Source organism: Aspergillus melleus (assembly GCF_016097325.1).
Source record: "Aspergillus melleus strain CBS 546.65 chromosome Unknown contig7, whole genome shotgun sequence".
Taxonomy (NCBI): domain Eukaryota; kingdom Fungi; phylum Ascomycota; class Eurotiomycetes; order Eurotiales; family Aspergillaceae; genus Aspergillus; species Aspergillus melleus.
Genome location: NW_025763376.1, coordinates 1,584,161 through 1,610,568, shown reverse-complemented (window position 1 = coordinate 1,610,568; position 26,408 = coordinate 1,584,161). Strand labels below are relative to the sequence as shown.

The 26,408-nt window shown below is 51.8% G+C and overlaps 13 protein-coding genes and 1 non-coding gene across 14 annotated transcripts; 9 read left to right on the top strand and 5 right to left on the bottom strand.

Moving 5' to 3' along the window:
- Window positions 1–192: 192 nt before the first annotated feature.
- LDX57_011468 (Ldh family oxidoreductase) lies at window positions 193–1,384 on the top strand (the record flags this gene model as incomplete). Its single annotated transcript, XM_046093213.1, has 3 exons — window positions 193–204; window positions 260–388; window positions 443–1,384. 3 exons carry the CDS (start codon window positions 193–195, stop codon window positions 1,382–1,384), a joined length of 1,083 nt encoding a protein of 360 aa, XP_045949191.1.
- A 343-nt stretch (window positions 1,385–1,727) lies between these two features.
- On the top strand, window positions 1,728–2,793 carry LDX57_011467 (class II fructose-bisphosphate aldolase; the record flags this gene model as incomplete). The annotated part of the gene is made up of 3 exons (XM_046093212.1): window positions 1,728–1,828; window positions 1,943–2,452; window positions 2,523–2,793. The coding sequence occupies 3 exons, from the start codon at window positions 1,728–1,730 to the stop codon at window positions 2,791–2,793; spliced, it is 882 nt and encodes a 293-aa protein (XP_045949190.1).
- A 320-nt stretch (window positions 2,794–3,113) lies between these two features.
- On the top strand, window positions 3,114–3,717 carry LDX57_011466 (uncharacterized protein; the record flags this gene model as incomplete). Its single annotated transcript, XM_046093211.1, has 2 exons — window positions 3,114–3,558; window positions 3,629–3,717. The coding sequence occupies 2 exons, from the start codon at window positions 3,114–3,116 to the stop codon at window positions 3,715–3,717; spliced, it is 534 nt and encodes a 177-aa protein (XP_045949189.1).
- A 623-nt stretch (window positions 3,718–4,340) lies between these two features.
- Window positions 4,341–5,902, top strand: LDX57_011465 (aldehyde dehydrogenase family protein; the record flags this gene model as incomplete). The annotated part of the gene is made up of 3 exons (XM_046093210.1): window positions 4,341–4,358; window positions 4,419–5,198; window positions 5,276–5,902. The coding sequence occupies 3 exons, from the start codon at window positions 4,341–4,343 to the stop codon at window positions 5,900–5,902; spliced, it is 1,425 nt and encodes a 474-aa protein (XP_045949188.1).
- A 1,236-nt stretch (window positions 5,903–7,138) lies between these two features.
- LDX57_011464 (uncharacterized protein) lies at window positions 7,139–13,224 on the top strand (the record flags this gene model as incomplete). Its single annotated transcript, XM_046093209.1, has 8 exons — window positions 7,139–7,465; window positions 7,529–8,270; window positions 8,344–8,601; window positions 8,663–10,100; window positions 10,166–10,376; window positions 10,437–10,913; window positions 10,996–11,505; window positions 11,602–13,224. 8 exons carry the CDS (start codon window positions 7,139–7,141, stop codon window positions 12,931–12,933), a joined length of 5,295 nt encoding a protein of 1,764 aa, XP_045949187.1. The 3' UTR covers window positions 12,934–13,224.
- Window positions 13,225–13,590: 366 nt separating this feature from the next.
- On the top strand, window positions 13,591–14,658 carry LDX57_011463 (putative NmrA-like family protein; the record flags this gene model as incomplete). Its single annotated transcript, XM_046093208.1, has 3 exons — window positions 13,591–13,899; window positions 13,985–14,079; window positions 14,145–14,658. 3 exons carry the CDS (start codon window positions 13,591–13,593, stop codon window positions 14,656–14,658), a joined length of 918 nt encoding a protein of 305 aa, XP_045949186.1.
- Window positions 14,659–14,789: 131 nt separating this feature from the next.
- On the bottom strand, window positions 14,790–14,877 carry LDX57_011462. The gene has a single exon. It is a non-coding gene; the product is annotated as a tRNA-Asp (tRNA).
- Window positions 14,878–15,169: 292 nt separating this feature from the next.
- Window positions 15,170–16,571, top strand: LDX57_011461 (uncharacterized protein). The gene is made up of 3 exons (XM_046093207.1): window positions 15,170–16,002; window positions 16,079–16,379; window positions 16,445–16,571. The coding sequence occupies exons 1-3, from the start codon at window positions 15,448–15,450 to the stop codon at window positions 16,450–16,452; spliced, it is 864 nt and encodes a 287-aa protein (XP_045949185.1). The 5' UTR covers window positions 15,170–15,447; the 3' UTR covers window positions 16,453–16,571.
- A 295-nt stretch (window positions 16,572–16,866) lies between these two features.
- LDX57_011460 (SMP-30/gluconolactonase/LRE family protein) lies at window positions 16,867–18,156 on the bottom strand (the record flags this gene model as incomplete). The annotated part of the gene is made up of 3 exons (XM_046093206.1): window positions 16,867–16,875; window positions 16,929–17,190; window positions 17,327–18,156. 3 exons carry the CDS (start codon window positions 18,154–18,156, stop codon window positions 16,867–16,869), a joined length of 1,101 nt encoding a protein of 366 aa, XP_045949184.1.
- Window positions 18,157–18,706: 550 nt separating this feature from the next.
- Window positions 18,707–19,807, bottom strand: LDX57_011459 (glycoside hydrolase family 88/105 protein; the record flags this gene model as incomplete). Its single annotated transcript, XM_046093205.1, has 1 exon — window positions 18,707–19,807. The coding sequence occupies one exon, from the start codon at window positions 19,805–19,807 to the stop codon at window positions 18,707–18,709; it is 1,101 nt and encodes a 366-aa protein (XP_045949183.1).
- Window positions 19,808–20,487: 680 nt separating this feature from the next.
- LDX57_011458 (uncharacterized protein) lies at window positions 20,488–20,946 on the top strand (the record flags this gene model as incomplete). Its single annotated transcript, XM_046093204.1, has 1 exon — window positions 20,488–20,946. One exon carries the CDS (start codon window positions 20,488–20,490, stop codon window positions 20,944–20,946), a length of 459 nt encoding a protein of 152 aa, XP_045949182.1.
- Window positions 20,947–21,167: 221 nt separating this feature from the next.
- Window positions 21,168–22,374, top strand: LDX57_011457 (uncharacterized protein; the record flags this gene model as incomplete). Its single annotated transcript, XM_046093203.1, has 4 exons — window positions 21,168–21,172; window positions 21,276–21,794; window positions 21,861–22,072; window positions 22,133–22,374. 4 exons carry the CDS (start codon window positions 21,168–21,170, stop codon window positions 22,372–22,374), a joined length of 978 nt encoding a protein of 325 aa, XP_045949181.1.
- A 28-nt stretch (window positions 22,375–22,402) lies between these two features.
- On the bottom strand, window positions 22,403–23,880 carry LDX57_011456 (uncharacterized protein; the record flags this gene model as incomplete). The annotated part of the gene is made up of 1 exon (XM_046093202.1): window positions 22,403–23,880. The coding sequence occupies one exon, from the start codon at window positions 23,878–23,880 to the stop codon at window positions 22,639–22,641; it is 1,242 nt and encodes a 413-aa protein (XP_045949180.1). The 3' UTR covers window positions 22,403–22,638.
- A 768-nt stretch (window positions 23,881–24,648) lies between these two features.
- On the bottom strand, window positions 24,649–26,408 carry LDX57_011455 (GMC family oxidoreductase). Its single transcript, XM_046093201.1, has 2 exons — window positions 25,701–26,408; window positions 24,649–25,647 (listed from the first exon to the last, which is right to left on the bottom strand). The coding sequence occupies exons 1-2, from the start codon at window positions 26,365–26,367 to the stop codon at window positions 24,689–24,691; spliced, it is 1,626 nt and encodes a 541-aa protein (XP_045949179.1). The 5' UTR covers window positions 26,368–26,408; the 3' UTR covers window positions 24,649–24,688.

The window sequence follows — 26,408 nt, the reverse complement described above, 5'->3', positions numbered from 1 at the left end:
GACGAAGATATCGGGATTTATTCCTCCCTTCAACTTCCTTTATCTTACAAAGACATTGACTCTTCCGATTAGTTCTTAACTGTTTGGAGCACCGCCCATATCCCTCTGTCTGTTTCTATACGACCGCTTGGCCTGCACTCAGTATACTGTTGTTCCCTAGCCTTTGATTCGGTCGATCTCAATATCTACGCCATGGCTTCCGACGTGCGTACTATGAACACGAATAGGTGCGATTCAATATCTCTAACAATGCTCACAGGCCCGATACTATGCCAACCCCGCCGAGGCGACTAAATTTGCCCGCGACCTGCTCGTCAAGGCCGGTCTAAGCGAAAACGACGCCAAGTCCATGGCGGAATGCTTAGTTCTGGCTGACGTGCGCGGCGTCGTGAGTACCACCGCACCTCCTCTGACTCCATCCATACTAACGCAGTACACGTAGGACACTCACGGCCTGGCCCGTCTTCCTCAGTACCTCGACCGCGTCAGCAAAGGCCGCGTAAACGCAACGCCCAACATGCAGATCACGGAAAAGACCCCCGTGGTCGCGCATCTCAACGGTGACAACGGATTCGGATTCGTCGTCGCTACAAAAGCCATGCAGGACGCTATCCGGCGCGCCGAGATCTACGGCATCGGCATGGTGACCGTCAACCATTCCAACCACTTCGGCATGGCCGCCACCTACGTGCTGCAGGCGCTGTCCGCAAACATGATCTCGTTGGTATTCACCAACTCGGCGAAGCAGATGCCGCCGTTCGGCGGGCAGGAGACGCTATTGGGGATTTCGCCGTTCGCGGCCGGTGCGCCTTCCGGCTCTGAGGTCCCGTATGTGCTGGACATGGCGCCGTCGGTCGTGGCGAAGGGGAAGATCCGCAAGGCGGCGCGCCGGGGGGAGCCGATTCCGTTGGGCTGGGCGCTGGATGCGAATGGGAATCCAACGACTGATGCCGAGGTCGCGCTGAATGGAAGTATGGCGCCGATTGGTGGGCCGAAGGGCTCGGGAATTGCCATCCTCATGGATGTGATGTCGGGGGTTTTGACGGGGGCGGCGTTTGGTGGGGAGGTGGGAGATCAGTATAAGGATGTGAAGCCGCAGAATGTGGGCCATTGTTTTGTCGTGTTGAAGCCGGATGTTTTTATGAGTACGGAGGACTTTAAGGCCAGGATGGATGTCTTGGTGCAAAGGGTTCATGGGGTGAGTCCGGCGCCGGGGTTCTCGGAGGTACTATTCCCTGGAGAACCGGAGTATCGGTTGGGTATACAGCGCCAGAAGGAGGGAATTCCGTATGCAGATGCTGAAAAGTGCATGTTTGCTGACGCGGCCAAACAGTATGGGATCGATGAGTTGGTTTTGTCGGATACGCCGCTTTCTATTAATTAGTCAAGAGATTTATTAATTGAATTTAATTTAGAGTAGTATGCTTACTCTATACTACGTTCATTGGCACAGTATAGAACCCTAAATGCGATATGCTGCAGCAGGCCCGAAGCTCTACATACATAGAAGAATGGCTACATGGTAGCTCTACATCAATGTTAGGATTACTCAAACTACCCTACCCACTTCTTTCGGACCCGGTCCGAGCCCGATCATGCCCAGTGGGCGCTATAAACTGAGATCCAGCTGCCATCTTCTTGCCTGCGCTAAGCATACAAAAACTTTCTTTATACACGAAGAAAATCTACTAGTTTACCAGTAGATATTGACAAAATACATCTACATCATGGCCTCAAAGGATGAATACATGTATCCTGAAAGCAACCTCACATGGCGAATTCTCAATCATGCCAGCAAGCATAACTACGCTGTCGGAGCCTACAACTGGTATGTATAACTACCACCGTTCCATCTATATCAGAACCTTAACAACACAGCCCTAACAAATACTCTGAGCTACCTACCGACTATAGAATATACACCCAGCTAACAACAACGCAGCTACAACACCGACGGCGTAATGGCCGTAATCCGCGCCGCCGAACGCACACGCTCCGCAGCAATCATTCAACTCTTCCCCTGGACAATGCATTTCCAAGGTCCTGAGTTCATCCGCTACGTAGTCCGCAGCGCTCACGCTGCACACGTCCCCATAGCCGTGCACCTCGACCACTGCATCAAGGCCGACGATGTCGAGTTGGCGCTGACTCTGCCGTTCGATTCCATCATGGTGGATGCGTCGACGCTCGATGAGGAGGCTAATATCAACTACTGTAAAGGAATCGTGCAGCGAGCTCGTGCTTTGAATATTACCATCGAAGCGGAGATGGGACGTATTGAGGGCGGCGAGGACGGTTTGCCTACGGTCGATATGGAGGCTGTGATGACGAGGGAGGATCAAGCGGAGGAGTTCGTTCGGCGCACCGGGGTGCATTTTCTGGCGCCTTCGTTTGGGAATATTCATGGTGGATATCCGGAGGGAGGGGCGGAGAGGGCGTGGGATTTGGAGAGGTATGTCATATTTATCGAAGCTATGTATGGAGGGTGAATGAGGGAAGGTGCTGATGAATGAATGTATTAGACTCGCAGCCATCGGGAAGTCACTATCCCCGACCATTCCCTTGGCACTTCACGGAACGCACCCTGTCTCTGACGAGCTCTTCTTGGAAACGATTCAGTGCGGTGTTCGGAAGATCAACCTGAATCGGACTGTGCGGGATGAATATACGAAATTTGTTGCTGAAAATACCGGATCCATGGAGCTGACTGTGCTCAGTGTTCAGGCCGTGGAGGTCTATACCAAGTCGATTGTGCGGATGATGGACGTGCTGGGGTCATCAGGACGCTATTGACGGATCCCGGACCGTAATCCTTTGATGATCTATCTATTAATCATTATTTGCTTCATGGTGAGCCATGATATTCCGCATCCTTCCAAATGACGACAACATCACGACAACATGGCCACACGACCATGGCTCAGACCTCAAAATCTTTCAAATGACTCACAATCACTCGACAGAAAGCCTAATCAAAGTCATTCAAAAAGCCTTTCCTTCGCCCAGCTTTCCCCACAAATTCCTTCCCACCTGCACCTTCCTGCTCAAACGTATAACAAAGATAGCCATCTCAAACACACAATCACCATCCACCATCCACCATGTCTTCCACAATGTACAAGTTCCTTGACTATGTACTCCTCTTTGCAATCTTTCCCTCCGTCAGGGCATCCTGCGAAGTCCTCAAAGACGTCTCGCACACCTTCTACGGCTACCCCGACAACGACCCTCCCGGCCCAGACATCCTCTACAACTGCGGCCGGGGCAACAGCGCCGGTGGCATCGGCACGTACGATGACCCACTCACCTTCGCCACAGGCACCGGCGAATTCGAAGAGTGCGAGATCATCTACGTGCCCTATTTGCAGAAGTACCTGCGCAACGAGGATTTCTGCGCGACCTGCGACAAGAACTGGGAAAAGGGCGTCTGGCACATCGATGTGTGGACGGGCTCGGCCATTGTAAACGGCGCGGAGGACCAAGTCAGCTGTGAGAATACGCTGACTCCGTCGCCGTTGTCAATTGTGAGGAGACCGGGACAGGCGTTGCCGGTGAATGGTGAGTTTTCTTTTGTCTTCTTTGAGCGGTGTTCTATGTTATCAAGGGAACCAGGCTAACCATATTATAGAGTCGCCACTTTACAGCGCAGATGGGGGCAGCTCATCGTGTAATGTGGGCAATGTTTTCATGACATTCAATGGGGAGGATTACTGTTAGTGTTAGGATGTGGCGCCTGGGGATGTTTCACTTATGTTTCGCTTATGTTTTGCTTGTTTCTTAGTTGTGATATGAGAGCCAGGCATTGCTGTCGTCGCCCTAGCATGAAATTTTGATTTTGCGACTCCATAGACAGAGTTAGAACTGGTAAATCGATAGGAAATGAATTCTTGCTTGTTACCTTGTACTCATTTTCTGTCATTTGTAGTATTATGTGGAAGATTATGTGGTTGTCGTATCGCGCCCTATTAAAAAGCTTTCCTTTCTGCTTCTACAATTACTACGACGATGTATCCTCAGTGCGGGAGATACTTCCTTGGGCGTGCCACTGGCTGTCAGATTCTGCAATATGATCACATCGTGCTTTGTGAGATTCATCATGGCGTTTTGATTGGCCTCGTGTATCAGAACCCCGCATGCCCAGCCAAAGAGAAAGATCGTCGCACGCAGATTGTGCGACTCAGATAGGCTGTGACGAGGCACGGTAAATTGAGGGGCTGTCGGCCACTTTCAGGATGAGATGTGATACAGAAGACAGGCATATAAGATGTCTTGCCCTCCTTCTCTTCCTTCTTCTCGTCCGAAAACCTGAACTCGTCGTCACCCGTGTCGGTCATTCCATCATGTCCTTGGATATTACCGTAAAGTCCCCAGACATTAATCGTTAAGATAAACCAGAACTAGCACACTAATAGTGGTAGACCTTCTATAATGTCATCAATAACGAACTGACCAGCACCGAGACCACCCGTCACGGCATCAACCCAGCCAACCGCCAACCGAACCCGCCGGTGCCAGTATCCACGGCCAAGGACCTCGACAATGCTGTCCGTGCAGCTCACGCGGCTTTTAAAATCTGGTCTCGCACCTCTTTCGAGGAGCGTCGAACGGCACTGAACGCCTTCGCCGACCTTATCGAAGAGAACAAAGACCCGCTAGCCTCCTTGCTGACGCGCGAACAAGGGAAACCTATAGCCCAATCCCAGATGGAAACCAGTATGGCCTTACAATGGGCACGCACTCTGACAACCCTCGACCTGCCCGAGACTGTAGTCGAAGAGACAGACGAACGCAAGGTAGTTCAGCGGTACGTGCCACTGGGCGTCGTCGGTGCCATCGTACCCTGGAATTATCCCCTCCTGCTCGCCGTCGGGAAGATTGTGCCGTCCATCTACACGGGTAACGCAGTGATCGTCAAGCCGTCACCGTTCACGCCGTACTGCGATCTTAAGATTGCGGAACTGGGCACGAGATGCTTCCCGCCTGGTCTGTTGCAGGCTTTGAGTGGTGGCGATGATCTGGGTCCGATGATGACGGAACATCCGAGTATCGACAAGATTAGCTTCACGGGTTCGAGTGTCACGGGTCGGAGGGTTATGGCTAGTTGTGCGAAGACCCTGAAGAGAGTTACGTTGGAGCTGGGAGGGAATGACCCGGCGATTTTGTGCGATGATATTGATGTAGATGTTGTGGTTCCCAAGGTGAGTCAAGCCATATCTATGACGGTCTGAAACCATCATCCATCATCCTTGCTGATCTAATTCCGTTTCGTAAATAGGTGGGAGTCCTATCGTTCCTCTGCACCGGTCAGATATGCATGATGATCAAACGACTCTACATCCACGAGAACATATACGATGAGTTCCGCGACAAGCTGGTGGAATTTGTTCGAGCTTTCAAGATGGGCGAGGGAAACGAACCCGACGTCTTCATCGGTCCGATTCAAAACGAAATGCAGTTCGAAAAAGCCAAGAATATTTTCGAGACTATCCAGCAAGATGCTCTGAAACCTGTCCTGGGAGGCATTATTCCGGAGTCAGATGGATATTTCGTCCCGCCGGCCATCATCGACAATCCTCCCGAGGCATCGCGCGTGGTTCAAGAGGAGCCCTTTGCGCCGATACTCCCTCTGTTGAAGTGGAGCTCAGAGATTGATGTAATTGATCGGGCGAACGATACCGATATGGGGCTGGGTGCGTCGGTCTGGAGCAAGGACCTGGAGAGAGCGCAGCGTATCGCGAGTCAATTAGAGGCTGGCAATGTTTGGGTGAACTCACACTTTGACGTGCTGCCGAACATTCCCTACGGGGGCCACAAAGCGAGTGGGATCGGTGTGGAATGGGGTGTTGACGGGTTGAAATCCTATTGTAATTCTCAGAGATTGTGGTTGAAGAAAAACCTGTAGATACTGTCCTGTTACAAGTTGTTTGTGTTTACTTTTAGTCTGATTCATGTAATTTGTTCAAGGATCTATAATAACTCCCACCTAGGATGCACTAACTCCAACCCGCGCAAGGATGTGGCAAAAATTCTACTTTAGTTTGAAGACTAAGGCGCTATTCCACCGTTAAACGGACCAATGCCCGTGTCAATTCGGAATTGCAATGTCGGGTTTGGCGTTCTCGATACAGTGGATTTGTGCTCAGTTAATATAGTAACAGGTGTCTCAGGCTGACGCCGTAGCGATCTCCTTTGCAAGTATTCCCACGCGAGTAATCATAAAGATTATTGGCACAGCCCTTACACAAAGGGCATTACAGGCCCCTGGGACAATCCATAAGAATTGCTGTCAGTGCTTGGCCAAGTAGATCAACATCATTTCCCAGTCGCAGGTGCGTAAGCTTATGGAGTATGTGTAACAAGATCTGGGGCCCTGACAGGCTGTTACATCTCCCGATAAACAAAAGAGGTAAGGTGTCTGCATCTATAAATGATGATGACGAGTCAGTTGCAACTTCGTACTTTTGTAATGAGCGAGTGGACCGACCCCTCCGACTTCTCAGTGGTCTGGATCATTTATCCGTCCAGGACAAGAGTGCCTAATACAGTTGCAAAAGTACGTGTGATGTTTGAATGACATTTATTGCAGCCTTTCCCTCCAGCTTCCAGGGCTGGGAAGCTCCCTCTCATTCTCCTCTTCTCCATGGATTGATCCTTCCTGATATGATCCCAGTTCTTTAATATACAAATGAGGGGTTACAGCCCAGTCCCCACCTTTCTGGCTCTCGTTGCTTTTTCTCGAGTAATTGATCAACGCTAGATGTATGGCTTATCTCGGGTTTCAGCCAGCCTTGTGCCAGTTGCAGCGTATACTCAGTAGCATCTCAAGGCAGACCCCACATCAATCCCTACCATGCATGCCTTGGATGAAACAAGACTGACCTCACCATCGCAGTAATCCTAGAAATTGACGAGACACTTTGTCGTCATTATATGCAGGATAGATTATTCCCCTCAGTACCCATGAAAATGACTCCGCGGGCCTGGGGAGCCAGGGACGGGGACTAGGGGGTATAAAACAATGAACAACTTCTTCTTTCATTTCCAAATTATCATCATTCCTCAGACTAAAGAGGGATTCAAACCCAAGAGTAATTTAAGCAAGAATCTCTCGCCGTCTTGAACCGCGTGCAACGATACAATGTCAGGCGACGTGGAGCAAGTTTTCGCTGAGGCTGTGAAAGCAACCAAAGGCCTCAAGAAGCTACCTTACGTCGACTATGCCCATCGGCTGCACAACAAGGTCCGGAACCAGTTCCAGGGGACCAGTGGTCTCCAAGATTTGCAAGCATGCGTGGATCGGGCGCCGACCTACCCCGAAGATGACCCCGATCCCGACAATTGGGCTATCGACATCTTCGGGATCGGCGACCTGTTGACCAAGCTGATGATACCCTCGGTCGCGAATGGGATTGCGGGTTTGGAAAGCGATGATGACCCTCAGAACTTGCGGCAGTACGTGGACCAGGTAAGCTCACTGGCACTCTTCTACTCTGCCGAATCACCGGTTGGTTGATAGGAAAACCTTCAGAACAGTTCGCACCTTTGGTATCTGCAATGCATCACCAACCTTCTAGGGTTCTGCTTGGTTGAGCACGTCAACCGCGACCTCAAATCCCGAGGAGCCCTGACTATCGACGACTTGTGGCACAACGAGGACTTCAAGAGATCCTTGATGCAGTTCATCACCAATCCGGAATTCATTCGGACGGAGGTCCGCACCGATGTGCTCCGGGATGATCATCTGTTCAGTATTGTCTGGCTGCTCATCGCCGACTACATGTCCGACCGGGACCATGTCTGCCGCAACACCCCGGTCGCCGGGAGCGAGTTTCAAAACAGGCCGAGCTACCAGGCCCTGGTTCAATGGTCTTATACCCTCTGGGCGGAGGCCGGGGGAAAGGGAGATCCCGACCAGATGGATTCCATCGTCCGCTTCTGTGGCCGCGTGGCCAGCTTCGCCCTGTGCCCTCTCGATGCGACCACCGGGTTCCAGGTCCCCGCGCAGACATTTACCGTGACCAAGGCTTTCTATGAGATGAGTGAGACCGGTAACGGGGCCCGAGCTGTGGCAGATGATATGTACAATCGAGAATTACGGGAGAGCTTGCAGCGCTTACAGGACCAGGAGGAGATAGTGAATGAATGGCAGTCATATTGTATGGCGCTGACCCATGCATGGGAATCCGAGGCTGTGCCCCTCTGGGAGGAGGGCTTGTATCGCGCCTTTAAAGCCAAGAAGTGGTCCTCGATCCAGTCCTGGCTGCACGATGGTATGTCGCAAATCCGGTTATCAAGCAAGGCTTTTCGGCTCTTGGCCTTTCAAATTCTGACTTTATGTAATAGCATGCAATAAGGAGGGCCAGTACGGGTTGGTGGGGGATAACCGTCCGGTCAGAGAAGAGGTTTGCGGTATCTTCAATCCGTTGATGGTGTCTGGTCTCCTGCCGGGAACCCCTATTGCACTTGCCGATGGAAGCTCACGACCGGTGGAGGACATATATTCAGGGGATGTGATTCTGGCTCCTGATCACCCGGGCAAGTCGGTTGTAGTTCGCCAGAATCGCCTTGGACGGTCACCAAAGACAAGGCTGGTTGGGTTCAGTAAGTACAGTTGCCACTGTAAACGATTAACATAGCTCTTTACTAACACGAGTGGGTGTAGACGGACAGCCTCCCTGCATGCCTGCCTCGCAGGTGTTTCAGACGACGACCGGACCACGGGCAGTGGATGTGAAGGGAGCCCGATGTTTCAATCCCTATCGAAACATTGGCCAGCTCGCCGTCGGGCACATGCTCTTCCGGCTGGAGGGGCATGAATGGATTACAGTGGAAATCAAGTCTATCGACCGGGGCAAGGTGCCTCGATCGGAACTGACACACACATTGGCGTTGGCTGCCGAGCACCAGACCTACCACGCACATGGTTATGTGATTGACACGAATGCCCCCTGTCATACACTCCGAGAAACAGGGGAGAGGCTGCGCCAAGTCCCCGAGGATCAACGGCTGGTCCTCTTGTCCACTTGCAAAGAGCTATCTTTCATGTTCCAGCGATTCGACGTGCAGGCCATCTCCCAGCGCTTGAACTGGGAACTATTCGGTCAATACAGTTCTTCAAAGGGAAATCATCCTGTACCATTGAAGTCCATCGCTTCTCTGTCGTTCAGAGACCGGGTCAAGCTCAGGAAGGCCATTGACGTGCCCAAAGGAGTGGCAATTGAACGGCTCAAAAGAAAATTTGCTCTCGACGCTCATGCCCCGGACCGCCTACCAGCCGGGTATGAGCTTCCTACTTTAACGCTGGTCGATGGCTATCTCATGGTCGACGACGAGGTGCAGCTCCGAAGTACCTACGACCCCTACCACAGAAGCTTCCGATGGACGCGAGAACTTCAACAGCACAACCTCTTCGAGCATGGAGTCGTGGAGATCTACTCTGAGGCGACCGCAGGACGCGGGGCTATCTACTTATCTTCCGAATTCGAGCCTCAGAGAACGCTCTGTCGGGACCAGGCCCATTCTTTTGAAGCACAGGCCCGAAGCTTGGACCCCCGATTCACCCGCACGAGGCGCGCGGATGACGATGGCAGTGAGTGGCAAGCCTTGTCAGAGTGGCAGATTACGTATGATCGCAGTATCTGGCCTGCCGATGAGGAAGAGAGAACCGAACCCCAGGACCCAGTCGATGCAGGCATCATTGAAGATGGCTGGTGGGCCTCACAGGGAGTCAACATCCCCGGGGTTCGATTGCCTGCACTTGACGATCTAAGAGACCAAATCAACCAAAAGTATGGGCAACACCTGGGAGAGTTGTACCAGTCAGTAGGGAAGCTGTACAGCAGTGACGAGACCTACGAGAGCTATGACCTGTACAACGTGCGATGGAATCGTGCATCTCTGGTTCCCTTTGTATCTAACACCGGACTGGATGTCCAGAAGACCTTCGATGTGGGCTTCCCGGGCCTGGACATTGATGTGACTATACCAGCACTCTTCCAGGAGATGACGCTCAAACTAGATGACAGCGACTTCCTTGATGAGAAGATCACTGGCTACTTCTTTGAATACGATCCAACGAAACGAGGAAACAAGGGCAACCGGTAAGAAGTCCTGAGAAGCAACAAATAACCCATCGCCAGGCTTCATGGTGCTGACGTGAGTCTAGTCATCTGGTAACAGGAACTTTGGCCACATCTATGGCAGTTCAAGCCTGTCGCTCCAAGATCTCCCAGGCGTACGCGCCCATCACAAAACCTGGACAGACCGACACCGCCAACGAGCGGCTTCAACCAGCGCGGATCACGGAGACTCTTCTCTCTTCCAGCGCGCTGAGTATCAAAGATCTCGTCAACCTCGCAGGCTACAATGAAATATCGGTGCGTCCTATCTCTTTCTCGGTCATACAATTAATGTCAATCTTAACTTGAAGCAACCAGGTTCACAATGATACGCAAACGCTTATCAAGGAAATGATGTTGTACCACATGGATAGCAATCAAAGAGAAAAGATCCTGCAACAGCCCAAGCCCGTCCTGAACAAGGATATTCCAGTCTCTCTCGCCGACGACCTTCCACAGAAGCTGAAAGAATTCTTCAAGAACAAGTACGCCCCTGCTTTCATCTCTCGCTACGTTGGGCGGACGTCAAAGTACATGAACAGTTTCACGGAAAAGGAGATGAACAACCTTTGGTATTGGTGGCAGGGGAATGGCAAAAACAGCCTCTCGCAGAGTGAAGAATACAACGACATCAACCGCCTAGCTTCTCGGGAGGCGATGTTCCGGATGAACGAGGAAAAATTGGCACCGTACCGAGCAGACAATCCGGATAACTGGGCTGAACAGCTTTGCACCTTCCTTCTCAATAACCCTCGCCAGCTGCGCAAGTGGGCGAACTTTCCCATCGACGACAGTGTTAGTACCTTCTTGACACCCTCCTACCCTCTAGCTCCCATGTAACTAGTTTCATACTAACACAGCCTTTCTTTTGGGGTAGGGTAATAACTTGATCAACAAGCAATGTAACATCTTGGATATACTGAGTCCGTCAAAGGATTGGGCAGGGCAATTTTTCAACCAGTTCATGGCCCTTATCTTGTCGGATGGTCTGGAATATGCGGACATCGAACAAGATGGGGATCAGGATGCCAAGTACCCATGGCTGCATGATTCCATGCACGATCTCATCGTGAAGGTCCTCAATGACGATCCTTCCATCTCAGGTGACGTGGAGGCGGCGTTGCGGGAACAAATCGAAGAGTTTGAGAAACAGAACAACTTGAACCAGCAAGCTGATGCTGCGCAGCGCGCGGCGGCGATCGTCGAAAAAAGTGCCTCATTCATGAAGGAACTCACCGGTTGGCTAACGTACATTGGCAAAGGGGTCCAGGCTGCTTTTGGAGGTGCCTCGCTCTGGAAATGGGTCGGGGAAGCCTTCGATCGAGTGGCAAGCAAAGTCTCCCTCCCTGGTGCGGCCAAGTTGAAAGGAATCTCAACGATATGCATGGTAGGTCCATTCGCCCTTGCTATCGCTTTGGCAGTAGCTTTTGGTGCCAACACCAAGCATAAGAATTATCAGGCAGATTGACTGAATGCGTACCAGGTTAGCATGACGGTGGCAACGGTAATGGTGACTATTTGGACCCTCACAGAATCGTGGAATGACATGTCTGATGCTCAACGAACGGACGTGATCATTGAGGTAATTCGCATGGTGACTGACGGTCTCGATAAGGGGTTGGAGGCTTGGAAGAGTTACCAGTCCAAGCCGGCTTCTACACCTGCCGATGAGCTCAACATGGAGACCCTCGGCCAGAACCTGACGGAAGAGATCATGGAGCATGGGGAGACGATAGGCGAGGTGGCGGAGAAGATCGCAGGTGATGAAGACTATCGAGTGGTCATGGCGGACGGGCTTCATTCCGAGGGAGTTACCACGGCGCCGGAGGGCGAAGAAACGTGGAACGAAGATATTAATGCCATTGCCGAGGACGTTCCCCCCAGTTTTGAAGAAGCAGCCAAAAAGTTCAACTGGTCGGGCAAGCTGCTACGGGTGTTCAACGCCGTCCTGGGCCTTGGCTTAATAGTTGCCATGTCCTTCTCCCTCGCCAATGACTGGAACTCTCTGTCGGACCCCGGCAAAGTCCTGGGCGTGTTGAATGTTGTTGTCCAGGGGTTGACGGTACTGCTGGATGTGATCGAGGTCGGATCCGACATCGGGCTCTGGGCCGTGACTGAAACCATGAGCGTGGCGCTACCGATTCTTGGGGCCGTTCTGGCGGTGGTTGGCATCGTTCTCATGGTTGTCCAAGTCTTCATCAACCTCTTCACGGGTAGCAAACAGCCTCCCGACCCTGTGTCCGATTTCATCGACGACGAGGCACATGCGCTCATCGGCACCTTTGATACTGCTCCTTCCCCCCAGCTCTCATACACAATCTCCGACCTCAAGGTGGCCGCAGGACAAGTAAAGACCATCACAATCAAGGGAGAAAACAAGTCGTCCGACAATGTGACCATATCTAACACCGTCATAACTCTCTATTCCGGGGATGACAGTGTGTGTCTCTTCCGCAATGGGGCCGACGAGACCGAGAATATTCAGTTGGTGGATGATAGCGATCCAAACCACGACAGCAGTGGGTACACATATGTGACTCCTGCCGACACCACGGCGGCACAATTGCCCATTCCCGCAAGGCTGGGCACTACTTCTGCGTACTACGAATATGATCTCCAGGTGGCGGGTCCTCGGGCCACGTCCACCAAGCTGAAGGAACTTGTCGTCAGGTCGGGCGAATATATCCAGTCCGTCTGGACGGCCAAGATCAACAACAAGGGCGACTCGGATGACAGCTCTGTCAGTTGGATTGAGATTGTCGAGAATGGGTTAAAGGATCGATGCCAGGTGCAGTTCGCGTTGCAGCGGGTTTAGTTTTTGTTTTTTCTCTTTGTCTTCTTTTCAACCCTCATGATCGTCTTTTGCGGTGGTTATTTAGTAGTAAAATTCGCTGCAATTTCATGCATTTGGCGGAAAGATATTCTCCCAGTATCTTCTCGCTCTGCACCCGAATCGATTCCTCCGACCTCTTTCTTTTTCGGACTGGCGCAGCGCGTTGCTACCAGTAATGATGGACTTGCCTTGCGGGTGAATATTGAAGCAGTTCGCATTTCTAAGCAGTTGTTTCTAAATAAATGAAGGATTAACCAATCATGAATATGATCGGTTCGTACTCCGGAGTAGGCTTGAATTACTAATTCCTAGTGAACCCAGCTACCACGTAACTAACCAACTACGGTGTAGTTAACCGCCCCCAAGTACGGGGACGGAGTATACACTCCACCATGGCGCGATGCGGCAGGGCGATTACCAACCAACATAACACCGCATTGGCGTTCCATTGAGGGCTAATTGATTCTATTTGGCCATGACGAAATGCACATGCAAAATATAAAGCATCTCTATGCTCTGACTCCTTGAACCCAACAACCATTCAATCTAACATATTCAAATCCCTCCAACTCTACCACTGGCATTTTTGGATCTAGCCCCCAATCCACAACACAACACATAACATCTCATATCCCATAAATGACCCTCAAGTACCTCATCACCGGCGCCACCGGCGGTCTCGGCGAACAAGTCCTCGCCTACTTCGTCAAAAACCTCCCCGCGCATGAATTTGCAGCTGCGTCCTCGCGCGAGTCGAATCGAGCACAATTCGAAGACAGAGGCATTGCGTTCCGTCACGCGAATTACGATGACCCGGAGTCGCTAGAGGTTGCGTTTCAGGATGTCGAGAACCTGCTCTTCGTTAGCACGAACGTGTTCGATAATGAGAAGAGGCAGAAACAGCATGAGAATTTCATTAATGCGGCGAAGAAGGTTGGCGTGAAGCATGTACGTTCCCGCTCCCTTACTACTTGTTTCTTGCTTCTAGCGGGGGGTTATAGAAACCATTGGCTAATCTGTCCACTATGTATAGGTATGGTATACATCACTCGCATTCGGTGGATTCGAATCCACCTCGAAAGCAGCCGTCCAGCAAGTCCATCTCATCACGGAAAATCTACTCAAAGAGTAAGTCACCATCAATTCACCCATTTCAGCAATGAAAGTCTATCGAATCTAACCCTCACCCGCAGATCCGGAATCACATACACCTCCATCCGCGAAGGCGTCTACACCGACGCCTTCCCCGTCTTCATCAACTGGTTCCCCGAGACGCGCACCATCTCCCTGCCCTCGGACGGGCCCATGGCGCTTACGCTCCGCAGCGAGCTCGGCGAAGCCACCGCCCGCCTGATGATCGCCGGGGGCCATGAGAATGAGATCGTGCTCCTTACAGCGGAAGAGGCCATTCGGCCGTCGGAGATCGTCGACATTATTAACAAGACGACCGGTCGGGAGGTCAAGTTCGAGATCGTCTCCGGGGACGAGTATGTGCGGAAGAACGGGGCGAATGATCTGGGTGGGAAGCCGGCTGCATTCTTTGAGATGACGAGGTCGTGGTGGGAGGGTATTGAGGAGGGGGAGTTGCGGACGACGCATCCCTTGATGAAGGAGGTTTTGGGGAGAGAGCCGGTTAAGGCGAGTGAGGCTATTCGGGACTTGTTGACGAAGAATCGGGATTTTACGTGGCATCAGAATTATGTTTAGTCTTCACAAGACCATAGTGCATTATATTATGATAATGATTTTACCAAGATTCAATCAACAGACGTCTTGAATAATAGACGAGATTGAGAGACAGACACAGCGGGACCAAAAAAGAAAAAGAAAAAAGAAATCTCCCCGACTGGGAGTCGAACCCAGGTCTCCCGCGCTCGTTCTCTGTTGAGTGACAAGCGGAAATCATGACCGTTAGACCATCGAGGAATTGATATGTTATCGGCCTCACTTTTTGGTTCTATCAAGCAAAAGATTTCTAAAATCACATCTTTGACATGTTCTTCTCTCTAGGCTCACGTTACACGCAATTTGGATCATTTTTATCCTCTCTTGTCTACATTCATATACTAATTCTTTCATCAAAATGCCGATTTTATAAAGTAAGTCCTCTCAATCTCAATCGCATTCATCTTTGAACAGACCGAGCTCTGCTGACGGGGGGAGTTATATATATTACAACCTCAATGAATCATGATGAGGTGCAGGGCGATAAACTTCCCCGCATCTAGTCTTAAAACATATATTATAGGTTCAACAGGGGAATCTCATCATTGCCTCGTCTCGAGGTTCCCCCGCGCCGATCTTCCCCGCGTATCACCGACTCGAGGGCCTCTAATGGGCGAATGAATCCCACGCCGTGCAACCGTCAGGTGTGATCAATTCATATGGGAATTGCAGACATGCAGTCCAGAAATCACTATAAGAAGGCACCTGTCACTGCAAATTCTAACCGACAACGCCCCAAAGTCCCCTATTCCCTCGAGATCTACTATCATCATGGCCACGACAGCTGAAGCCCCCAACCCCGGTCCCCAAACCCAGGTCAGTCTGACCTCAAAAGTCATCGCAAGCAAGTCCCCCACAAGACTCCAACCTAAATTAAGCCCACCAGCTCACACACCCTCTCCAGTCACCGGCGCCAACCGCGGCATCGGTCTCGGCATCGCCGAATGCTGCCTCACCAACGGCGCCGCACGAGTCTACTCAATCGACATCAGCCCCCCAGGGGACGAATTCACCCAGCTCGCAACCCGCTACCCAAACCGCCTCTTCTCCCTAACCGCCAACGTGTCCAACGAATTGTCCATCACGGCCGCAATCGACCAGATCATCGCCGAGGCCGGAGCCCTGCATGGCATGGTCGCCAACGCGGGCCGAACGCACCATAAAGCCGCGCTAGACTTCACGACAGAGGAGATCGAATCGCTGTTCAATGTCAATCTGTTCGGGGCGTTTTATACGGCGCGCGCGGCTGCCCGCGCGTTTATCAAGTTAGGCATTAAGGGTTCCGTCGTGTTTACGGCGTCGATGGCTTCTTATCGTCCGAATAAGGTACGTCGGAAATCCTATCCTCTCAATATCCCCTGCAGGTGCTGTCCTGTGAGAAACTAACATGAAAATAAATCAGCGCGTCCCATCCGCCCCCTACGGCGCCTCCAAGGCGGGCATCCGCAACATAACCCACACCCTAGCCATGGAATGGGCGCAGTACGGCATCCGCGTGAACAGTGTCTCCCCTGGCCTCGTGAACACCGCCATGACGTATTGGGTGCCGCAGCAGCCGGACTGGGAGCAGCAGATGAAGTACTACGGTGGCTTTCCGCGGTTGGCGGAGGTGCAGGAATTAGGGGGTGCGTATGTCTATTTGCTGAGTGATGCGGCGAGTTATACGACGTCGATTGATATTCCGGTTAATGGGGTTGTTGGGAGTAAGTGCTCTTTCTGACTTTTGTGTTGAGGATTGGTTGTATTGATGCTAATGGTCACATTATAGTTTGTTGATATATGGGGACGCGAACAGATCGGGAATGTTTTCTGGTGGATAAGATGGACAGGGCGTTTATGATAAAACAGGCAGAACAGCCTACTTATGTTTCTATTCTCTACTGGCTTGTTTCGTCTGACATATAGTTACTTAGAAGACAGTTGTCTGATTCAAATGGCTAGTCTGCGTTATGATTTCCCAAAAACTCCCGACAACTTTAGGGTCATGATACTATAGGCTCAGTAAATCTTTGGAAAGCTGCTGACACCTTTGCATATTGCATCGTTCAACTCCGCACCTGGCTCTTTTGAGGAATCCGTTAGACTAACACTAGCATTGGTGTTTTCTATTTGTTCATTGGCATAAACCTATCGTCCTATTAACGTCTTCACCCGAAATCCAAGGTGATATACACACTTATCAACATCCCATCAGATGACCTAAAGAGTTAAACTCCCAACAAAGCCCCCCTAACATGTCCCCCCAGTCCTACCCTCCAAAACCGATGCTCGTTCAACGCAAATATCTCACCTTCTCTCCCAAAGCAGAAATTCGCAACACCTCCGTCTATCAGGATCCGTCCAAGCAGCACGCCGCCCGGCGACCAGACATGAATCCCGTCGCCGCACCCGCTGTACACATTCCCTTCGAGATCACATTTAATACCATCGGGGATGCCGCTGTCGGTCATTGCGAAGAGGCGGCGGTTCGTGAGGAAGGGGGAGTTGTGGCGGTGGATTATGTCGAATGCGTAGCTTCACATTGTCAGCCAGGTAAGAGTAGATAAATAAGTGAGCCAGAACTTGCGACGATGAAAAGTAACTAGCTATTCTACTCATACAACACACCGTGGACAAGGAAGGAGAAAAAAAAGGGGGAAACGGAACATACATCGACGACACCCTCGCATCATCCACGCTCCCATCGCCCCCCAACCAGTCCGTATCCGTGACATATAACGTTTTCTCATCCGGCGAGAAACAGATCCCGTTCGGCTTGCCGAATCCATCGGCCATTGCGCGAATACTTCCCTCCTTCTCCTCCTTACCAAGTTCTATCCTCCTATCTCTCAGCCCCACTGCCACCTCCCCCGCCACAGAGGAGCCAGAGGGGGAGGATGAGGATGATGGAGGACACCATCTATAAACCTGACTCGGCAATCTCGGTTTCCCACGATACCCCTGCTCAAACCCATACGTCGGATCCGTGAACCACACCGACCCATCACTATGCACGACGACATCATTCACCGAGTTGAACGGACGGCCATAGAACGAGCCCACTAAGAGTCTAGCTTCGTACAGTTCCGTCAACGAGAGACTGTAGATACCGCTTGGTGCGTCAAGGGACCCTTGACCGCAGATTAGGACCGTGTTGTCGTCGTCAAGGGAGGCGTTTACACCACCATTGGCCATGGGGATGGTGGTTGGGATCTCGGAGCATGATACGGGGGTGGTGGGGAGGTTGATGCGGGTTATGCGGACGCTTTGCTTCTGGATCTGGGGTTGTGTTTGGGTAGGGTTTGCGTCGGTGGTGATGTCTTCCGTCAGGCGAGCGCTGGTTACGATGACTGTGTTGGTGCTGCGGAGGTAGATCCCTGCTTCGTGGGCAAATGGGTAGGATGTGTTCTCGTAGAGGAGCTCGAGGGTAGGCGTAGTGCCGAGGATGGAGAGGAAGCGCGTGTCGTGGATGCGGAAGGCAGCTGGATCGGGTTGGCTCATGATGAGGTCTGTTAGTTAGTAGATACTCTCTGCACGGATTGCTTGTTAGTTATGAAATGAGTAGTATATGTTCGAGATCTCTTCCGTTGTTGGCTTTGGTAGATCGGGGTAAGTTCATGGGGAAGAGAAGTTAAGTCATGACGGTTTGTGGGGGAAGCGGGGACTCGTCTCGAGGCCAGACCTATACTAGAGCTTAGCTGGCTCCCAGGACGATAGGCGACGTGCGTAAGCGAAAATGAGGGGAAATTGTGGAGATAACAATGAGCGATAAGGAATGATCGCACGTTTGTTAATTTGTTGGACATCGAGACGACTCGTAGTGGAAGGTTTCAACTGCATACATTTATTTACTCTGTACATGTTCTGCAATGGCAGTGCAGGGCTGACCAAACGCTAGGGATGCAAAATAAGCTACTACCAGCAGAAGCTTATCTACTAAGAGTAAACAGGAGAACAAGCAAATGCGAATGTAAAACCTAACCATCTATATGCATTGATATATAATCATAAATAAATGTATCGTAACATCTCATCTCATCTCACCCCAAATCTATAGCGTTCCCCGCAGATACTCCCCCAAAGCCATAATAGCCATCGCCTGGCCATACGGCATAGCCGTTAAGGGAATCAACTTATAGAACTCCAAACTATCGCCCATCCCCGTTCCAAAACTCGTGTTCTGCAACTCGCCGGCAGCGTCAACATACCCCAAAACAGAAGTGACGGCCTTCTCCGCGACCTCGCGATACTGAGGACTCAGATACCGTTTCCGGACGGCCTTCAGGATACCGTACGCGAATCCCGCCGTGGCGGAGGCTTCAGCGTAGGAATCGGCGTGGTCGAGCAGGGTGTGCCAGGCGCCCGAAGGGTCCTGGAGACGCTGGAGGCTCTCGCACTGGGCCTCGAGGGTGTCGATGAGATGAATGCGGAGGGGGTCGGTGGGTTGGAGGTCTAGGAGCTCGATGATCTCCGGGATGACGATGGTGATCCAGCTGTTTCCGCGGGCCCAGCGGGCACTGGCGAAGTTGTGGCCGCCCTCTTCAAAGGTCCAGCCGTGGTAGAAGAGCCCCGTGCGCGTATCGAACAGGTACTTAATGTGCACGAGGAACTGGCGCTTCGCCTCCTCGATGTACGCGGGCCGGTTAAGCAGCTTGCCGATCTTGGCGAGCGGGAGCACGGTCATCATGAGCGTGTCGTCCCAGAGCTGCTGGTAGTTCTCTGTGAGATAGGTGGCGTGCTGCATGCCTCCGTAGCGCGTGCGGGGGAGGTCGTGCATGGCCCATTCAGCCCAGGCGTCGAGCCAGGGGAGGTAGGTAGCGTTGCCCGTCTTCTCGTAGACGTAGGCCAGGGTCAGAAACACGGCCATGGTATTAATGTTCTTGGTGGTGCCGCCTTCGGCGAAGCGGGCGGCAAACCAGTCCTCGATGATGCGCAGAAGGTCCGGGTTGCCGGTCATCTCGTAATACTTCCAGATGCCGTATAGACCAATCCCGTGCGTCCATTCCCAGCCGGCCCAGGATTTAGTGTCGATAACCCGACCGTCCTGCAGACGCAGCAGGAACTGACCGGTGGCATCTTTAATGTTGACCAGGTTATGGATCAGCAAGTCCACTTTCTCGCGAACCTGGGGAGGCGACGGTTTGGAGGCCATGATGGGAGGTGGAACGCGAGGTGCGGAAAACCAAAGTCAAGAAAAATAAGCAAAAGAATAAGCAAAGCCAACGGCGAGGCGTGTGACGGACGAAAGGCTGGAGGGGGCGTGCACTAATAACCCTCTCCGTGCGGAGTCACGGCTGATTAGCGGAAGAACTGCGGGCAATTCTCCGCGGGGGATGCAGTGGCTTCGGGCTATCACCCCCCGAGTTTCATGCGCCAAGCAGCTGCCAAATTCTAGTCACCAAGTCGCCATTGGCCCTGGGCTTAGCGAGCTGATGGATCAGGTCCATCCCGTCCAATGGCCCCCTGCCGTCCCCCGTCTTTTCGGCCCATCATCCCCGCGTGTCCCCAGACAGGGTCTACTCCGGAAATGGCCAGCGAAGAGGCAAGAAAAAAACTGGGGAATGCTGTCTGGGGATGATGAGATGAGAGGCACACCGTGCTGTCCGTACTACTATCCAGTAAGCCACACCGGCACCGTGCTCAACATTCCCTGCTAGGATAAGTGTTGATCCCTCTCCTGTTGACCGATAATAAAAAGCTGGACCACCCACCCCTGGAAGGACCGCCTGACTTGTCTCCTTCTTTTCCTGTTGTTGGCACGTACCACAGAGGATCTTTAGCGGCCAATTCTGTTGCCCGTCCTCTTTTCCTTTGATATCTTTTCTTTCTGTCATGGCTCAAGGTAAACCCCCCTCGGTGTCGTCCGCCAAGGGCAACATCGACCCCGTGCCTGCACCGACAGCGACGGAAATGGGCGAATTCAAGGACAAGAAAGACATCTCGCATGTTGAGCGGGTGCTCTCTCCTAGTGACAACCCGAAGAAAGATGACATGGACTTTTCGAGGGTCGACAGAGAGGTCCAAGAATATGCCACACGAGGTCAAGTCGAAGTCGACGATGCTACCAGTCGTCGACTACGACGGATGATCGACCGGCGTGTGCTGGTAATCATGATCTTGACATATTTCCTCCAAGCCCTTGACAAGGGAACGATGTCGTTTGCTTCTATCATGGGAATCCGAGAGCAACTGAATCTGCACGGACAGCAGGTTTGTTTTCCCTTTGAGCTCTCAAACCTAGGACGAATGAATGCTGACCGAGTACCCTCTTCATCTAGTACTCCTGGCTGACAACCTGTATTTACATCGCCGTTTTGATCGTCGAATACCCCACCAACTGGATTATTCAACGAGTCCCCATTGCCAAATATTTGGGTATCAACATCATCCTTTGGGGTGCTTGCTTGGCCTTGCACGCCGCCTGCCATAACTTCGCTGGCTTGGTCACAGTCCGTACCCTCCTCGGTATTTTCGAAGCCGTTTGCCAGCCATCCTTCGTGATCCTATCCAGTATGTGGTACAAGAGAGAAGAACAGGCCAATACGGTTACATATTGGTAAGTGGCTAGCTCCAACCTTAAGACGGAGGGACATCGATGGCCTAGATCTAACACCACGCAGGTATATGATGAACGGAGGCCAGCAGATCGTCGGAGGTCTCCTGGCATATTGCTTCAGTCTTATCGGCAACGAACGCGTTATCCAATCATGGCAAGCTCTCTTCATGACATACGGAATCATTTCTGTGTTCTGGGGAGCGTTCGTCATCTTCTGGATGCCCGACTCGCCCATGCGAGCTAAGTGTTTCACCGAAGAAGACAAGCATTTGATGGTCGAGCGTGTCCGTGGCAATCAGACAGGTTTGCAGAACAAACAATTCCGCTCGTACCAGATGTGGGAGGCGTTCCGTGACCCTCAAATGTACTGCTACTGTGCCATCCAGGTGTTCACAACCTTGCCTACTAGCGGCCTTGGAGCGTTTGCGAACATCATCATCACCGGGTTCGACTTTAACACTCTCCAGACCCAGCTGCTGGCCATGGTTCTGGGTTTCTATATCATCATTGTGCTTCTGTCTTCCGCGTGGCTGGTCAAGAGAACCTCCCAGAACTTGTTGGTCATGTTGGGCTTTATCATCCCGTATGTTTTCAAGATCCCTTTGAGTATTCTGTACTTCTGGAGCAATTTAACTGACACCGATTCAAGGTCTTTTATCGGAACCATCGTCCTCATGACCGTGGAGAACCACAACATGGGCACCAAAGTTGGTCTGCTCATCAGTTACTACATCACGCTTTCCTTCTGGTCGGCTCAGAATCTGTGTCTCTCCATGGTCTCTCGTAATATTGCTGGTGCCACCAAGAAGTCCGTGGTTGTTGCCGCAACCTTTGTCTCCTGGGCCGTGGGAAATGCGATCGGTAAGTAGAGTCTCGCAACATTTCTCACCTTATGGCAAGGACGAAAGCTAATGAACCCAGGCCCCCAAGTGTTCCTGGAATATGATGCCCCGCGCTATTTCATCGCCTTCGGTGTCCATCTTGGTTGTTACTCGGCGATGACTCTGGCTGTCATCTTCCTGCGCTTCTATTTGAAGGCGCAAAACAAGAAGAAGGAGCGTATGTTGCAGGAGGCGGGTCTAGACCCCAATGATGACAACCTTGGTCGTGCATTTGAAGATCGAACGGACCAGGAGAACCCCCACTTCCGCTACATCTATTAGGACAAAGATTATGACGACAATGTTGATGAACGAGTCAGGTTTTGGTGTCACTGCCTGTTTGCTTTTTGTCATGAGATATCCAATGTTATACATAAATAAATAATGAATCATGGGGCCTCGACGAAGAGCCCCAGGTGTACCGATGAAACTATGAGAAGCCCGATTGGGCGCGGCAAGTAACGTAGTAGACTTGCGATAGACCATTCGCAATTGTAGGGCCATGCAGCGATTATTGTCGTATAAATCTGGACGATGATCCAATTATTAGGGCCGAGTGGTTCCGCTTCGAGCAGCGATGACTTCCATAGGAAACTGCATCAAAGAGACCAATTGACTGTCCCCAGTGCTTCGAGCGAGGTCATGGATCTTCATGATTTCACGCTCAAAACTGCCTGTGGCATACCAAAGCGTTTCGAACAATGTCCCAATGATATAAAAATGGGCAAGAATAACAAAAGATTGACACCGAAGAGTTTCTAGTTCTTCTCTCGCTTCTAACGAGGCAATGAAACCGTGAGGGAACATGTGCGGCCATGCCATGATTGCAGCGTCCTCAAGTTCCCCTTGCAAGTCAGCATGAGCAGAGCCCTTGGTACCGCTGTCTGAAAAGAGAAGGACAGCTTTGATTCGACTATATATGGTATCGAGAATGCTGATAGTGGATTCTTGTTCCTCGATCAATTCACTTTGGGTGAGCGGTCCGCCCGTCTGTTCGCGGGTTTCTTGCGACTGAGCATCCGAGTCGATAGTCGTCGGGCTGACAATGGACTTTAAACTTTTGGAGAAGGCTTTTAGTCTGGTTATCGCTTGATGGGCTCCTTGAGCGAAGCATGCCATTCGGTGGGGTAGATTTCCCGGTACGATTTCCAGGAGATTGCCCAAGACTTCTCCATCTTTGGCATTGCTAAATACTAGCATCTGCCTCAGTGGACCGGTTCGCAGCTTAGTCCACTGTTGTTCAACAACAGATGTAAGCCCCCGGACAAGATATAACCAGTCAAGCCGAGGTCGATTCAATATCGTGGAGTCAGACGAGAGGGTGTCATAGCTTGTGGACCCCGTATTGGCTTCTGATTCGCTGACAGTGAGGTCTAGATTCTTCACACGAAGAGACGCAAAGGCAAAGGCAACCAGAAGAAGGGATCCCGCAAAAACAGTTTCCGCGTTTGAATCCGACAGTGTTCCCAACTCTCGTATAAACCCTTGAATACCTTTTTGATGGTGCTCAATCACAGTGTGTAGATAGCGATCATGGCTTTCAGGTCCGTTGTTGGCATTATGTTGCTGCTCCAGGGGGCTCTGGTGCTCTGATATACTGGAGCCGGGCGTGTTGTCTTCACAAAGCATATCGAGGCCCGTCAGTGCCAAAAGAAGGTGCATAATGTACTCGTTCTCCGCTGCGATCTCGGGGATTAAGATCTTCCAAGCTCGCGTCTTATCAGGACTGAAAGATAATTGCCCGGAGATATTTGACATATAATGTTGCAGGAGTTTCAGATCGGTCATGTTGATAGCGCCGCTACCATGACTGGCTTCTGCGTCGAGCGCTGTCGAGGCGACCCTGGGGTCCACCGACCGCGGTGGACCAGATATCGAGCACCTGAATGCCCGTGACCATGTGTCGCCTGGAAAGAAAAGTGTGTCGGGCTCAGGAGGACCCTCCGATCGAGGCTCCGAATGAGTTACGACCCGCCTACTAGGGGAGCTCCGCGAACGGCTGGGGAAGGAACAGTCAGTGTTCCTCAGCGAGCAGGCGCCACAAACCGGTCGGACTTCATCGCACTAGAAAGTAGTAAGTATGCGTATCCCGGGTAAATCGGTATCCCGAAGGACCAGCAGCAATTGTGCCCGGTCGCCACCATGCGTATCAGAACCTGGACACATTTTTGGGCACGTCTCACCTTGACTCGACGTTGCTTACATGTGTAGCAGCCATTCCGGGACTTGGTGTGACTGGCTCTTTGTTTTGGCCGCACGCGAATAGATGTATTAGTCATTGGGGCCACGTTTCCTGCGAACATGGTGATCTGTACATGATCGTTGGGATAGAGGCAAAAGTTAGATGCGAATCCGCTTCGTGTTCGCTTTCTCGTGTTCGCTTAGTCAGGCAATTTATGCCTTGTTGTTAAGGCATAAATGCCTGATTTGAACGGCATGATGTCACTATCTATATCGTGACATAAAGCAGTAGATTGTCGAATTTTAGGGATATTGTACTCATATTACTTACTCGCGTATTATGCTATTGACAAATGTAACCGTTAATATCTAAAAAAAAACCTGTCCAAACATTCAGAAGAAAGAAAAATTTCGCTCACAGCCGGGCTTGAATATCGAGGTCATAGTCGGCAATCAAGGCATCCGCACACGTCACACCAGTCACATAAGCGGTTGCCTGAGTGTGATTGTTCGTCAAGACCGGCACCACACTCATGTCACCGATACGCAGGTTCTCGATGCCAATGACCCGGAATTTAGGGTCCACCACCGCATCAGCGTCGCCGGGCTTGCCCATCTTGGCTGTGCCGGTCATATGCCAGCTAGAGCCCATAGTGTTCCTCCAGTGTTCCAAGATGTCCTCGTCTGAGTCTGAGGCGGGCGCAATCAATGTGGAAACATTGTCCTTCTTGAACGCCTCGTGGTTGCACACCTCCATCGCCTGGCGGTAAATTTCAATGCATGCGCGCCGGTCAAATGGGTGGGAAAGGACCTTCGGGTCGAAGAGAAGAGGCACGTCGGGGTCGGATGACTGCAGCGTAACTTCGCCGCTAGACTGCTCGTTCATCAAGAACACCAGCGTGCAGACGTAGCTGTAGTCTTTCGTGAAGTCGGGGTCGAGGAGGTGGAGAGGGAAATGCGATAAGAATTCATACTGGGGCACGGTTTCACGCTTCATGAAATCCTGGACTGCCGGAGGGAGGGCCTTAAACTCGGCCGAAGATGTGACGCGGTCCGACTTGAACCATCCAGCTGCAATCTGGCAGGAATGCTTGGCCCAGGGCCCCGTGCCGTCTTTTCTCCATTGTTCCATGGCAGAGTCCATGGCGGCCTTGTTGCCGAAGAAGGCGTTGCGGTCATTTGTTTCCGGTTTGCGCTGGAAGCACAAGGGCGCAAAGAAGTGATCGCGAAGACCTTTACCAAGAGCGGGCACATCGTGAATCACAGGAATCTGGAACTTCTGGAGCTCCTGTGCAGGCCCAATACCCGAATGCATCAGGATCTTGGGAGTATCCAAAGAGCCAGTGGTCAATACAACCTCCTTAGATGCGAGATCTAGACGTATGCGTTAGTCTTGATGCCGTCTAATCTGCAGAGACAATATTTACATTTCTTTCCCCTGGACTCCACACCGATGACCTTCTTGCCATCGAGAACAACTCGCTGAATCGGCGCCTCAGTAATGACAGTGAGATTGTCAGGGGCGCCGAGTAAGAGGTCACTAGCAGTGACTCTCTGACCGTTATGAGAAGAGTTGATAACGAGGGCCATCCCCAGAGGATCGCCTGAGTTCTGATCCGGGTTTCGAGGAAGACCCGCCTGTTCGAACGCATCCATCACAAGAGGCAAGTCCTGCTCCCACTCGGCGGCATATCCCAGCTTCAAGCCACCGCGAGATCCATGGTCAAATGCATTAGGGGTCGCGTATTTAGCATTCTTAGCATCAGCGATAGCGCCGCTGAAAGATTCCAGGCTCTTGAATCGCGGCTGCATGCGCTCCCATTTGAAGAAGTCATCGCCGACCGCAGATGCCCACTGGTTGTAGTCATCACGGGCACCTACAGTATACACACCGAAGTTGATGGCACTGCTACCGCCCAGGACCTTTCCGCGGGAGTAGTCGATCTGACGTCCGTGACATTGCTCTTGAGGGGTGGTCTTGTAGCCCCAGTTCAGGTCACCGTTCATAAAGGTCGTCCATCTTTGGCCATCGACCTTCAGGTCTTTGTCATTGTTGCGCCGTCCAGCCTCCAAGAGGAGGACCTTGGGTCGCATAGAAGACCGCGCGAGCCTTGCAGCAAGAGCACATCCCGCCG

Bases quoted from the DNA above. Each gene is read 5' to 3' on its own strand.
- LDX57_011461 (XM_046093207.1), top strand. From the start codon at position 15,448: ATGGCCACGACAGCTGAAGCCCCCAACCCCGGTCCCCAAACCCAGGTC. The intron at 16,003-16,078 runs GTACGTCGGAAA...AAAATAAATCAG, and splicing joins CTTCTTATCGTCCGAATAAG to CGCGTCCCATCCGCCCCCTA.
- LDX57_011455 (XM_046093201.1), bottom strand. From the start codon at position 26,367: ATGCGACCCAAGGTCCTCCTCTTGGAGGCTGGACGGCGCAACAATGAC. The intron at 25,648-25,700 runs GTAAATATTGTC...GCATACGTCTAG, and splicing joins GGAGTCCAGGGGAAAGAAAT to ATCTCGCATCTAAGGAGGTT.